The sequence below is a fragment of the Peromyscus eremicus genome, chromosome 15 (assembly GCF_949786415.1).
Source record: "Peromyscus eremicus chromosome 15, PerEre_H2_v1, whole genome shotgun sequence".
NCBI lineage: Eukaryota > Metazoa > Chordata > Mammalia > Rodentia > Cricetidae > Peromyscus > Peromyscus eremicus.
Window position 1 is genome coordinate 64,892,414 of NC_081431.1, and position 13,764 is coordinate 64,906,177.

Sequence of the window (13,764 nt, forward strand, 5' to 3'; positions counted from 1 at the left end):
TAGTTTTCTCACGTTCCTTCCCTTAGAGGGAGGGCGGGCCAGTTTACCACAGCAGCAAAAAAGAATTACACAATCCTGTGTTTCTGTGACCTGACCAAGGAATTCTAATCAGAAATCAGGGCCAAGCTGTGTAGGTGGATGGGGAGGGGACACACAGGAAAGCAGCCTTTCTTGTCCACAGCCCAGCCTGTCTTTGGCACTTGGCAGGGCCCTCAGGACACACAGACTTGTCCCCACCAAGGTTATCTGCCTTTTAGCTGCCACCTGCCAAGCCAACACCCGGGACCCTCAGCTCCATGATAATGCTTCGACAGAGCCTGGCCGTGTTTTCAAAGCAAAAAAAAAAAAAAAATTTTTTTTCCATTTTCTGAGACAGGGTCTCTTGTAGGCTGGCCTTGACTTTGCTATGTAGCCAAGGATGACCCTGAATGTTTGATCCTCCTGTCTCTACTTCTTACCTGTATTACAGGTGTTTACCTGGTTTAATGTAGTGCTGGGGATGGAACCCAGGGCTCCACGCATGCTAAGCAAGCACTCTGCAAACTGAGCCACATCCCTACTCTTAAAGATTTTTTTTTTTTTTCCTGTGCTGCCCCCGGCCACCAGGAGCCAGGCTCCCATAGTTGCCCTCCAGCATGCCACCTCTGCATCTTGCATGATGCCAGCAGAACAAGAAGCTCCTGATGGTGGCGATTAACAGTGGGGGGACAAAGAGGAAACTCTGTTCAACCCCTTTCCTCCCTCCCGACCCCACCCCCATCCTCCCAAATAAATAAATTAATGGGTTTAAGAATGTCCCCAAAGTTCTTTCCAATCAGCTCAATTCCTCTTCCTGTTTTGTTTTCAGTTGAATGAGTCTCCAGACTTTCATCCTTTCTTTCTTAAAAAAAAAAAAAACAAAACCCTGGAGCAGCTGCCTGGACACTTTCTGGGACAGAGAGGACATTCGTCGCACCAGGGAGAAGCCAGGCCCCTGGTCTGACCTCTCTTGTCTTGCGGTTTTGATGTAAACTCTTGGGATGCGCTGGCTGCAGCTGGAGCAGTACCAAATCCAAGCCCTGGACCAAAGAGTTTGGGCTCTGGTCAGAGTCCCTGAATGACTTCGGCCCCCTGGCCCTGCCCAGTGGAGCCACCTCTTTCCCATCTGAACAAATTCGGAGTGGCTGTGCTATAGGCAGTCTTTGCAGAGGGCCACTTGGCCCTTGATGAAGTCCCGGCAGGGGCAGATCCTCTGGTGTGTGGGGTGGGCCCCGGCACAACTGAAAAGCAGAAGATCTCCTTGGAACACACAGTGCTTGCTCTTGGGGTAGAAGGACGGCACCAGGATGTCCTTGTACAGTTCTGAGCTTTGGCAGGTCACCTTATACCTAAGAGGAAGAGAAAGGTACATGAGGTCAAGGTGCCGGGACAGGACCTGTCCATACTGCTGGATCACATGCTCTGCGGTGTGCGAGCATATCCCATCGTCCTGCTTCAGAGACAGTATCCTCCGTCTGATTCCGTTCTCCCCATCTGGGGATCTCAACTATGCAAAGAAAAGCATGTTGCCAAACATGTGTGCCTGGGACTGGCTCTGAGGCTGGGCTCTTTGGGGGAAGCGGTATCGGTAACGGAGAAAAACTGAGAACAGTTTTTCTGCACACTCAGGCGGGGAACAGGCACTCTGTGCTCTGGGGCTCTGTGCAGCTGCTGAAAAACAATGGAGAAGAACTGTGTCCCCCATCGCGAGAGCTGTCTTGGAGGAGGCAGGTCACAGGGCAGGAGGAACAGGGTGATGAACAGGGTGATGAACACGGTGTGTGAAAGCCACAATGGAGGCTGGGGAAGCCAGTTCAAGTCAGTAAAATGCTTGCCATGCAAGCCCGAGGACGGGAATCCCATGACTAGAACCCAGGTTAAACAAGAAAGGGTGGCATGCACTTGTAATCCCCGTGCTGGGGACCTGGGGACAGGCAGATTCCTGGGACTCGATGACCAGCTAGCCTAGCCCACTTGGTGAGTCCCAGGAACACTGGAGACCCTGTCCCCAAAAACAAGGTGGACGGCACCTGAGGAATGGTAGCTGACGTTAATCTCTGGCCTTCACATACATATGCATATGAGTGCAACTACATACACACATACACACACACACACACACACACACACACACACACACACACACACACACACACCACAGGTCTAAACACTAATGTGCAAGCAGTAGCCACTTCTGAGGAGCAAGACCAGGACAAAGCAATGCATTACTGAACTATTTTTAGATGCTCACTTACTATTTGGCTGGGAATGGTGGCTCACACTTGTAATCCCAGTTGAGTTCAGGGTCAAGCTGGGCTACATAGTGAGTTCTAGGCCAGCCTCTGCTGCAGAGTGAGTTCTAGGCCAGCCTCTGCTACAGAGTGAGACACTGTCTCAAAGCAAAGCAAAGCAAACACCAAAGAAGAGGCTGGCATGGTGGGGCAGGCCTGCTATCCCGGCAGCTGGGAAGTAGAGGCAGGAGGGGCAGGAGTTCATGGTCATCATCAGCTACACAGTGAGTTCAAGGCTAGCCTGGGCTACATGAGACCCTGTCTTAAAAGAAGTAGAAGAAATAAGGAGTGGAGAAAGATGAAGAAGAGAATGACGAGGAGGAGGAGGAAAGTAGGTCTGTTTTCAAAGGCTTTTTAATCCCAGCAACACTGGACTCTTTGTTCAATTCAGTGTGTGTGTGTGTGCACACACACGCATGCTCACATGTGTGAGGTCAGAAGTCTTGATCCTCAGGAGAGTTGTCCACCCTGTTCTGTTGAGGTAGGGTTTGTCACAGGCCTGGAGCTGGCCAGATGGTTAGGCTGGCCAGTGAGCACTCGGGATCCTCCGTCACTGTCTCCCAGCACTGGGATTGCACTTTTATGCTGTGAGGTCTGGCTTTGTCGCTTGGGTTCTTGGAGATCGAGCTCAGGCTCTTGAGCTTGACTGGCAAGCACAAGTGAGAGACCAGTGAAGCCTTCTCTCCAACCCCCCCCCTTTTTTGGGCAGGGTCTCATGGAGCCCAGGCTGGCCTCGAATTCCTCATTCTCCTGCCTCTGCCTCCTCAGTGCTGGAACTGTAGTGTGCTGGACCACACCCAGCTAGTACTGGCCTCTTATCTCAAAGAACTTTAGGTCCTTCCCTCTCTGGTAGGCTGCACTAGCCCCCTCCAACCAGTACCCATCCTACCCACCCAGAACAAGAAAGGCCCGGGGGCTAGTGGAAACCAGTTACTCCTGAGGTTCTAAGAACATGGTATTGAAGGTGCCAGGCAGTTCTATGTTTAAGTCTGAGCTCTGTCTTGTAGCAGCTGTGTGACTCTGGACAAATCACTGCACTTCTCTGTTGTAAGATGGGCCTAGATAAACCTACCTGTGAGAAGTGGCATTACCAGAGCACTCACAGAATCTGTGAGGTAGCAGTCAGCTAGAGTTAATGCTTGCAATGGTTAATACTCATTATCGGGATCTGGAATCATCCAGGACACATGCTGTGCACATCTGTGAGGAACTTCTAGACTGGGTTAACTGAACTAGAGGTCCCACCCTCAAGGGGAACAGTACTATTCTATGGACTGGAGTCCAGTCCAAATAAAAAGGAGAGAGCGAGCTCAGCCCCAGCATCCACCTCTCTGCTTCCTGACTGTGGATGTCATGTGACCAGCCGCCTCACATTCCTGCCGCTCTGCCTTCCCCACCCTCCAACTGTGAGACGAACTTTAAACTTTCTTAAGCTACTTCCGTTAGGCATTTTGTCATAGCAACATCACAGGTGACAAACACAGGCTCCCGGGTCCTTCAGAGGGTCCCCAATTGGCCCACGCTGAGGAAGAGTCATCTAGAGTGCAGCTAGGAGAGAAAAGTCACCATGGGGTGCATGGCCTTGGGACACAGACTTACACGTCCCTGTTCATTCCTGCAGGAGGATCATGGTGACTGCTGTGGCTTCACTTAAGACACCTCTGGTGTCCTGTCACCTAGCAGCTGCCCCGACTACCTCTGAGAGGCCAGGTGGAGGAAACGAATGATCCATACCCCTGGGTCACCTAGACACTGCTGATTACTTGAGAGCATATGTGGATACACGGCAAGTGAGTCCCTTGTGGGCTGCAGGGCTGCAGGGTGGCATCCACTGCAGCAAGGCTGCTCGGAAAGTCCTCCAGCAGCTCACACTGCGGCCTCACCACAGAGCACTTTGGTCAAGTTCACAGTTACGAGGCTGTGGACACAGAGCTTCTGGCCACTTTCAAATACTGTGCCTCTCCCTTGACCTGAACATCTTCTTGTCCCTGCAGGGGCTAAATTGATTTTTTTTTTCTTTTGGACCTATTATCTAAAATGTGAAATACAATGTCTCCTGAATAATCAGACTTTCACAGCAATACAGCAGAAAAAAATTATAAGTTGCACCTCTATAAGTTGGGGATCATTTCAACTTGAATTTTTACAAGATAGCAATTAACTTTAAGAGGTAGCCATATTACTGATCTGGCTTCACATGAATGCACGCTCTTCTTTATGGAACCAAGGCCCCACTGGGCTTCTGGGGTGGGCACTGGCACTTCCCGGGGCTCTATGCATTAACTGTTTAAATTAAAACATTAAATTACTTATGGTTAAATATTTAAAAAGGTGTGCGTGTGTGTAGGCAGTAGGGTCTCTTCATAGTCATCATCAGTTACATAGTTAAGTTCAAGGCCAGCCTGGGCTACATTAAAAACGTCACCATCTCATTGTTACCTAAGTGTCATGGTTCATATTGGCCATCAATTTGAATCACCTAGGAGACAAACCTCTGGGCGTGTGAGTCAGAGTTTCTGGGTCGGGCGAGTTGAGAAAGGAAGACCTATCTTAAATATGGAGGATACCACTCCATGGTCTGGGGTCCTGGATAGAATGAAAAGGAAAAAGCAAGCGGATTCCAGCTTCCATCTCCTTCTGCTTCCTGAACGCGAATGAGGTGTGACCCTCTACCTCATGCTCTGGCTGCCATGGAGACTGCACCCTCAAGCTGGGAGCCTGAACACACCTTCCTTAAGGTGCTTTTGCTGAAGCAAAGAAGTAATTTAGTGCACCCGAGAATGTTCTTAGTCTGCAGATGAGAAAACTGAACTAACATGGGCCAGACCCATGCGGAGCTGGGTGTGGCGGTGGACACCTGTAATCCCAGCCCTCCTACTTGGAGCTGGGAGGCAGACACAGGAGATTCCCCGGAAGCTCACAAGCAGGCCAGCAGTGGAGAAAGCAAAGGAGAGCCTGTTTCAAATAAGGCGGAAGATGAGGAATGCCTAGGGTTGTACTTGGACCTCTCCATGCATGTCCTTGTACAAAGTGAGTGTGCAAACCCTCACGGACATACATAAATACATGCGTGTACACAGACATCATATAAACAGACATCATACACACATCTTTCACACAAGCCCAGGTCATACACACATCATATGTGTGCATGTGTTGAGTGTGAGAGGTGAGCTCTTTCTGGGCTGCAACCTGCTCCCCCCACCCCCACCCCCACCCCCAAGAGCAAACCCAGGCACCTCTCAGTCCGACTCTAAGACAGAGCCGCACAGAGGCTGAGCAGGCCCTGCATCTCCTTCCCCCCTGAAGCGCTTACTTCAGCAAGTCCTTCTCCTTGTTGAGGTGTTGGAAGAAAGACGGCTCGCAGATGAGCTGGTTCTCCTGGCACACTTGCTTGCACGACTGCCCAGGCTCGGCCAGCTTCACCTGCAAGGCACTCAGGGGAGGCCACATCACTTGGCCATGGCAGAAGTCCTAGAACAACAGCGAAGCCGTCATGAGCGAGGGGACCCAGGACACAATGGGGCAGCTCCAGCCCAGCAACCAACCACGGGCGCCAGGCTCAGAAAGAGTGAGGAGGAGGACACGTCCCTGGGACAGGTTGTGACCTCTTTAAACACCAGTTTCCAGGCTGAGGATGTGGCTCCGCTGGAGGAATGGCTTTCTCGTATGTATGAAGCTCTGGGTTCTACCCCCTGCACTGGGTAAACCAGGAGTGGCGATACATTCCTCTAATCCCTGCTCTTGGGAGGCAAAGGCAGGAGGGTCCGAAGTTCAATGTCATCTTTAGCTATAAAATGAGTTTGAGGCCAGCCTGGGCTAGAGGCTCTGTCTCAAAACACACACACACACACACACACACACACACACACACACACACACGCACACACACGCACACACACACACTTCCTCATTTCTCATGAGGACCATCTTTGGGGCCATTCCCACTAGCTCTGACCCCTTTTCTTGGATTCTCCAAATACTACACACAGTTCATGCCTGCACTAAGCCATGGGTAGCACAGTCCTGTGGGTCTGGATGCTGTTGCTAAGGGTAACAGCGTGACTGTGCAGATTCCCAGTACGGTGCAGTCTACACTCACAGCCACTGTTCTTGCCATCACAGCTGTGGAAAGCTTGCATATGAGAGCTGCCCATCCATCAGGACAGCTGTCATGGACAGAACCAACAGTTGAGAGACACGCGGGCATCTGGAAAAGCTTACAGTGTATCCCTGCTGGTTAACGTAAGCACCTTAAGTCCTCGGGAGCGAACGGGTGCCTCTCACAGCCCTTCAAATTTGCAATGAAGAGAGTTTCAATTCAGCATACCCGAAGCCTCTTAGGCGACCAGACAGCAGGAGAGGTGTATCAACTTTTCTACTTGTCTCCTTGCTGTGGCAAAATAGCTCACAAAAGAAACTTGAGGGAGCAAGGGCTTGTTTGGCTCACCTGATGGTACAGTCATGGTGGGTGAGGCAGCTGACTGCCCTGTGCTCACAGGCAGGAAGCTGGGAGAGAAGAATGCTCTGCTCAGCTTGCCTTCTCCCTTTTAGCCAGTTCATGGGACAGTGCCACCTCTACCCAGAATTCCCTCTTCAGTTAAGCCTTTCTGGAAACGCCCTCATCAACACACCCAGAGGTGTGTTTCCATGGTGATGGTAAATGCAGTCAAGTTTGCAATTAGATAACCATTACAACAGGCAATCCCCAAGGACACCTAGACCACAATGTACCTGAACCAGAAGGTAAGTGAGAATTTCTCTGCCTCTTGAATTTGGTGACTACAGTTGGACTTTTAGTATCCTTAAAGGCCCATGTGTTGAAAGCTTGGTCCCCAATGAGGTACTCCTGGGAGATGTTGGAGCCTTTGGGAGGCTTACAGCCTTCAGGACCTTAGGAGCTTGCCTTTGAGGGGATGTAGGAGTCCCTTCCCATCTACCCAGTCGTGAGCTAAGCAGGTTTTTGTTGTTATTTGTTTGTTTAGACTGACTTGACTTGTGTATGTGTGTGTGCCTGTGGAGTCCAGAAGAGGGCACTGGATCCACTGGAGCAGTAGTTAGTTACAGGCAGTTATAAGCAGCCTGCAGTGGGTTTGGGGAACCGAACCTGGATCTTCTGCAAGAGCAGCAAGTGCTCTCGACCACCAAGTCTTCTCCGAGTCCCCGAGCTGTGCAGGTTTGCTTTGAGACCTGCTCAGCCACGACGTACCGCTTTACCACAAACCCACAGCAACGAGGCCCAGTCATGGATAGAAATGTAAACGGAGCGGAAAGGAAGCATCCCTATCCTGAGTCCATCATCTCGGGGATGTGCTGTGGCTATGGAGGGCTCAGCAGCACACTTAACATCAGGCGGGGGAGGTGGAAAGCCTGCAAGGCTAAACGTTCAGATTCTGGCTCTTACAACTCTGTCTCTCTCCTAGAATAGCCCCTGGGTTGTATCCTTGTGCCTGGTGTTTCGGAACAACTATGGAGTTTCCTTTCTCGTTCATTCACACCCTCCTACGAAGTGAAATTTGAAGCTGGAAAGTCAGATGGGCCAGATCTGAAGCCTGACCCCAGGCCCCTGGCTCTGGGCACAGGCCCTGGTCCTATCTGGCCCCTGGCTCATCTGTACTGTGTGTGGTGCAACCAGCAGAATAAAGGAAGAAGCTCAGGCACTCACTGCCTCCCTTAAGTTCCCCGAGAAAGTTGCTTCTCCCAGGGCAGCTTTCAGACAAGGCCTGGCAGGCATACGGAGAAGCTGGGTTTCATGGATGAATGGTCACCCTGCATCTAGTCTGCAGCAGGGCCGGAGTCGCTGTAAGGTTCAGACAGCGGGAGCTGCCCTTGAGGCTGCACGGTGGAGCTGATGTGACAGCAGCTGTCTTCCTTGGGGCCCTTCCACACACATGCCCCGCTCAAGTCTGCACTGAACAAAACGGGCCCACAGGTACCTGTCCCTGCTCTTCACGATGGCCTGGCATCCTTTCAGGAGTCTGTTCTAGGGGCCAAAAGGTCCAGGAATAGTAAAAATAGCATCCAAGTCTTAAGCTTAGAGAACCATCCAGACAGCTTGAAGGTAACAATTGATCAGAGGGAGCCCACGCACGTTGTCACAGAAAGCATGGCAGAGGGGGGCTGGTCCCAGCGGGAGGACTTCATGGATGCCTTGCAAGCTCCCTCCACCTGACCCATATAGGAAACGGGGACAGTGACATCTGCCCTTCACTCCTGTGCAGTTGTGAGGATAAAAGGGAGGAGAGGTAAGAAGGATGCTGAGGAGAACAGTGCTGTGCACTACCGTGGGGTTGAGTCACTGGTCATAGCCACAGCTGATCTATGAAAGCATCTCATGGCCCAGCTGCTTGCAGGGCACAGTGGGAACGCAGGTGCTGGGCATCAGCCTCCCCTCACCCACACGTACAATGGCCAGTGGATGTGATCAGGAAGCTGGAGGGATGGCTCCTCTGTCCTTCACCCACAGCCCAGGCTACCAGCAACGCAAGCTGTCTGGCTGTCTTATGCCAACTGCTCCTTCACTTACCCATTTACACATTCACTCATTATACAGATCTTGCTAAGAGAGAGGAAGGTGTGTGTCCATTCACAACTTTACATGTGACCATCAAGGCCCCATGCTTTAATGGCATCAGAAACAGGAACACGAAGGTGTGCCTCTGGCCTTAGAGGTTCAGGGCACAGTCTCACAGTAAAAGGCTGGCACTTCCCAGATTTCAGAACCTGTGCACGTGGTGAAGGCCACCTGGAGGCCGGACGGGGCTGGCTCTACAGGGAGGGGAAGAGAGGTGGTGGCAGCTCAGAGCAGCTTCCGGAAGAGCCAGACCTCTGGGCTGGGTTCTACAGGCTACACAGGAGTTAGCGGCTTATCACTAACGCGGCATGCTGCAGCTAATTGGCGCTCGGTAAAGAGCTACTGAATGGGGCTGCATGATTTTGGCTTCCTGGAGGCTTTGATAGGAGTAAAGTAGAAAAAGAGGCTCTTCCAACCCAATGAGGCATCTCTGCAGCCAGAAGGAGGGATAAACAGTCATTGCCAATCTGGTTAACAAGCTCACTTGGGGCACACACCATCTGCGTTCCTCGATCACGTTCTTCCTCCCATCGACACGCGTGTTTCTCAGTGTGTTTGGCTATTCTGAAATTGTCGTGCAGTGAGGAGAAATCACGAATTCACCAACAGAGTCGTCAGAGCAAAGCTCTCTCCTTTTCTGTCTCTGCCCCTCCCCCGCCGTGTGGACATGTATGTGAAGAGCCGACTGACACCAATGTATGTATGAGACCAATGTCTGCTGCTGTTCTTTGGCCGAGATATTGTCTTCTACTTTTTTTTTTGTGTGTGTGGGGGGGTGTGAGTTCATCAAGTGGGCTAGGCTGTATGTCCAGTGAACCCCAGGGACCCTCCGGTCTCCATCTCCCCATGTCCCAACCCCAGTCCTCTCCAGATTCACTGAAGGTCTCCTCTTTGTTTCTGGAACACTCCCCAAGGAGTTCAAGATGATCTGGGAGCTTGAGCTGATTCTGCGGCCGCTCTGGGAGTGGAGCTGGCTGTGCCCTGTCTGTATCCCCACAATGTTTTGCATGTGACCAAACAGCTCTTACCAAGCCCATCACGAGGGGTGCGGGGGTGGGGTGGGGTGGTGGCCGCGGGGAGCTGAGCTGGTACAGAGCCTGCCAAGCATGCCCAAAGCTCTGGATTCCATCTAAGCAATGCATACATGGGGCACGGTGTAACACACTTGCAATTCCAGGAAGACCAGGAGTTCAAGGGTCATCCTTGTCCACATAGCAAGCTCAAGGCCAGCCTGGGATACATGAGATGCTGTCTCAAACCAAACAACCATGTGACTATGACTGACTACCCTGTATACGTACTTAAAGAGATTTTTTAAAAGTTAGTTTTATTTATTGTGTGTGTATGTGGGCACACATGACACAGTACATGTGTGGAAGTCTATTCTCTCCTTCCACCATTCGGGTCTTGGGGATCAAACTCAGGTTGCCAAGTTTGGCCGCAGGGGTCTTTACCAAATGAGCCATTGCTCTGCCTACACTCTGTATAGTAGAAGATCTTTATAGGAAGGAGAAAACGACCTGTTTCTCTTCTCCAGGTGCTTTCTTTCTCCTGGAGGTAAATTGGTAACTTCCCCCAAACAATGCAGAATGGGAGCCTCATCAGCCTGGGCACACTCGGACGTGGGGTAGTCAGGACTGATCTTCTACCCCTGGGGAGTTTTACTCTCAGACTAACTCCCCATCAGCTGGAATCAGTCCTCCTTCAGAGAGCTCATTTCGTGGACATAAAGCCACGACAAATGCGGGGCAGGGCATTGATGGAGAAGAACGAGTATTTTCCCTGGACTCAGTTTCCTTCCATGGGAAGAGGGCCTGCACCCCAGTTGGCTGGGTGTGAGGTAGGCTCCCAGCAGTGACTCTTAAACTCTACCCTGAAGCCTGGGATGATCTTAAAGGCTGTCAATTTAGCCTCATCTGGTTCCTGCAGCTGCTGGGAGTGTGTGTGTGTGTGTGTGGTGGGGGGCAACCTTGAAAGAATTCTGGGATAAAAGTGCTCATGTTCCGCGTAGCCCACATGGAGGACTCCGGAAGCTGAGCCCCGGCTAATGAGTGCTGCAGCTCCAGGTGTGGGAGGGAACCTTCTCCTCCAAGCCCCAGGCTTCCCATCCCTGCCAGGAGCACCCTGTCTCCATCCTTGCTGCTCTTTGAAGATACTCTGCAAATGGTAAAAATATAATGAATGCTCCAAGCTCTAAGATCCAAGGCCTGCAGCTAATAGGAGACTTGATCTGATCCAAAGGGGTCTTGGATTCTATCATGCACTGAGGGAACATTTTGGGTCTGAAAGAGTTCCTGATGTAAACTAAAAATAGCCCCCATTATTGCTCATTTATGAGGAATTAGGAGGACGTCTCATAAGAAATGCCCAGAGATGGTTTACTAGGTGAAGTACATGCCTTGCAAGCATGAGAATCTGAGGTTGGTCACCAGAACCCACTTCAAAAAGCACATGTGCCTAATCCTAGCACCGGGGAAGCCAAGCTCTGGGACACCTGCATCTGAGATCCTGGCAAATGCATGGCGCTGACGTTCATACGGCTTTACACCAGATCTTCAACAAACCCTGACTGTGTGTCTCAGTTCCCACCATGCATCCTGAGCTTTACTGTGTGGACTGAGAGCGGATACAGACCCCCACCCAGAAATGGTTAATACTGTCAACCTGGCAGGATCCAGACTGCCCGAGAAGGCAAACATCTGGGCACAACTGTGAGAGTTTCTAGGTTGGGTAAACTGAGGTGGGAAAGCCCACCCTAAATGTGGGCAGCACCATTCCATGGGTTGGAGTCCTGGACTGAATGAAAAGGAGAAAGCGATCTGGGTTCCAGCATTCATATCTCTGCTTTCTGACTGTTAAAGGAACAGGACCAGTTGCTTCATGTTTCTGCCGCTGTGTCTACCCGACCCCACCATGACACACCATACCCTTGAGCTGTGAGTCGAAATAAAACTTCCTGTCATTAAGTGGCCCTTGTTGGGTATTTTGTTACTGTAATGAGAAAAGTAGCTAACATACCCGGTATCTTCGCAGGATGGAAAGACCAGCGGTGGATGCCTGCAACCGTGCACGGTATCAAACCCCCACACACCGCCTAGCCCCCTAGAGCACACACCTATGGCGAAGCTTAGTTAGACACGACAGGAGGACCTTATTGGTCCTAAAGCGAAAGCAGAGCGTTCCAACAGTCTATCGCAATAAACGTGAGGACAGCTTCTTCCTCCTGCAAAATGATTTCCTGTATTGGACTGATATTTGCCACTTAGTACTCTGGGATCCCGATTGAGACGCAAGACCAAACCCTGGGAAAGGGAACCCGTGGATGGGGAGGGTGGTGTACTGCATATGTGAGTGCACACTGGCAGAGGCTGTGCCGGAGTCATGACAGTTTTGTCCTTTCTGTGTCCTGTGAGAACTGAATGAGCTAATGACAAATGCTGAGCTCCCGGTGTGCATAATTATATTACGAGATAGCGCAATAGAGCACGGTGTGTTGAACACTGCCACGAACCTGCTCTTCCTAGTACGCTGTCAGGCCTGGTTCACAGTACTCTCTGGGTGCTGGCTCATACAGTGCTCACAGGACCGTTTTTCCTTCTTTACTGAGGCACAGAGAGCATGAGTAACAAACGCTCAGCTCCTAGAAACAAAAACTCGTGGAACAGGGAGTTGGGTCCAGGTGGCTGGACCGGGGAGATGATTCAGTAGCTAAAATGTTTCCTGTGTAAGCATGAGGACCCAAGTTCAAGTGAAAGGCCGGGCTTGGTGGTCATTGCTTGTAATCCCAGCACTGGGGTTATGGACACCGGTGGATTCCTGGGGCTCACCAGATGGCCAGCTTAGCCTACTTGGTGAGCTGCAGGCCAGTGGGAGACCCCATTTTTTAAAAAAAGGGTGATCAGAGCCTAAAATGACACCTGGGGTAGTCCTTTGCCTTCTACATGTACGTGCACTGCATACATAAGTGTGCATGCACACTCACATATACATGTGCATGCACACTCACAGACATGTGCACATGCACCTACACACACACACATGTATGTCCACTCACTCATCTCCTGTTACCTACCTGCCTCGTCCTCTACAGCCGAGCTGATCGGATGCTCTGCTCCAAAGCCCATGCCCTAGAGGCCCAGCTTCCACCTTCCCACCCCTGGGCTGGTGGCCTAAATTTATGTTTCTACTCTACTGTCTCTATTTTCAGCTCTACGGCTCTTAGCCCCATTGTGCAAAGGTCCCTTGTTGACCCTTAAACATTGTTTTGCCCTATAAAGAGAACCCCCTATTTCTGGACTGGGCAAGAAGTTCAGATCCCTTTGTCTATTTCTGGGTCCGTGTGGCTTTTGAAGTCCAGGGAATTAAAACATCATAAAGGATCACAGTGATGGTTGTACCCTTCACCTCTGAGAGCACCTGCCTCTGTTTCGTGGGTTTCTTTTGAAAGGAGGCCCGGTTTGAAAAACCACTGGAGTCCTAACATGTCTAGAATTGCTGCATTTACACCCTTGAAGAAATGCTTCAAAAATGTAGGTTTGATCACTGCATTTGTGTGTGAGTATTTGCGTGTGCGTGGACACACACGTGTGCACGTGGAGGCCAGAGGACAGTGTCAGATGCTATTCCTCATGCTCTGCCCACCCTGTTTCTTAAGATAGTCTCTCCGTGGTCTGCAGCTTCCCCACTCTGACAGGCTGGCTGGCCAGTGAGTCCCAGGGGTCTGCCTGTGTCTACTTCCCTTGCACTGAGATAACAAGTGTGTGCTTCGTGTCTGGCTTCTGTGGAATCAGCTCAGATCCGCATACTCGCAAGGCAAGCACGTCACTGCCTAGGCTACCTTTCCAGATCCTAATCCTCGTTTTTTAGGGGGTGGGGGGTGAG

General features: G+C 51.1%; 1 protein-coding gene across 1 annotated transcript in view; it reads right to left on the bottom strand.

The window, feature by feature from the left end:
- Nucleotides 1-907: 907 nt before the first annotated feature.
- Mgat5 (alpha-1,6-mannosylglycoprotein 6-beta-N-acetylglucosaminyltransferase) overlaps nt 908-13,764 on the bottom strand; it is a 265,798-nt gene continuing 252,941 nt past the window's right edge. Inside the window, exons 17-18 of the mRNA XM_059280607.1 lie at nt 5,626-5,783; nt 908-1,367 (exon numbers count right to left, since the gene is read on the bottom strand). Coding sequence (XP_059136590.1) covers nt 1,169-1,367; nt 5,626-5,783 — 357 coding nt within the window. The 3' untranslated portion in view covers nt 908-1,168. The remainder of the gene's footprint in view (nt 1,368-5,625; nt 5,784-13,764) is intronic.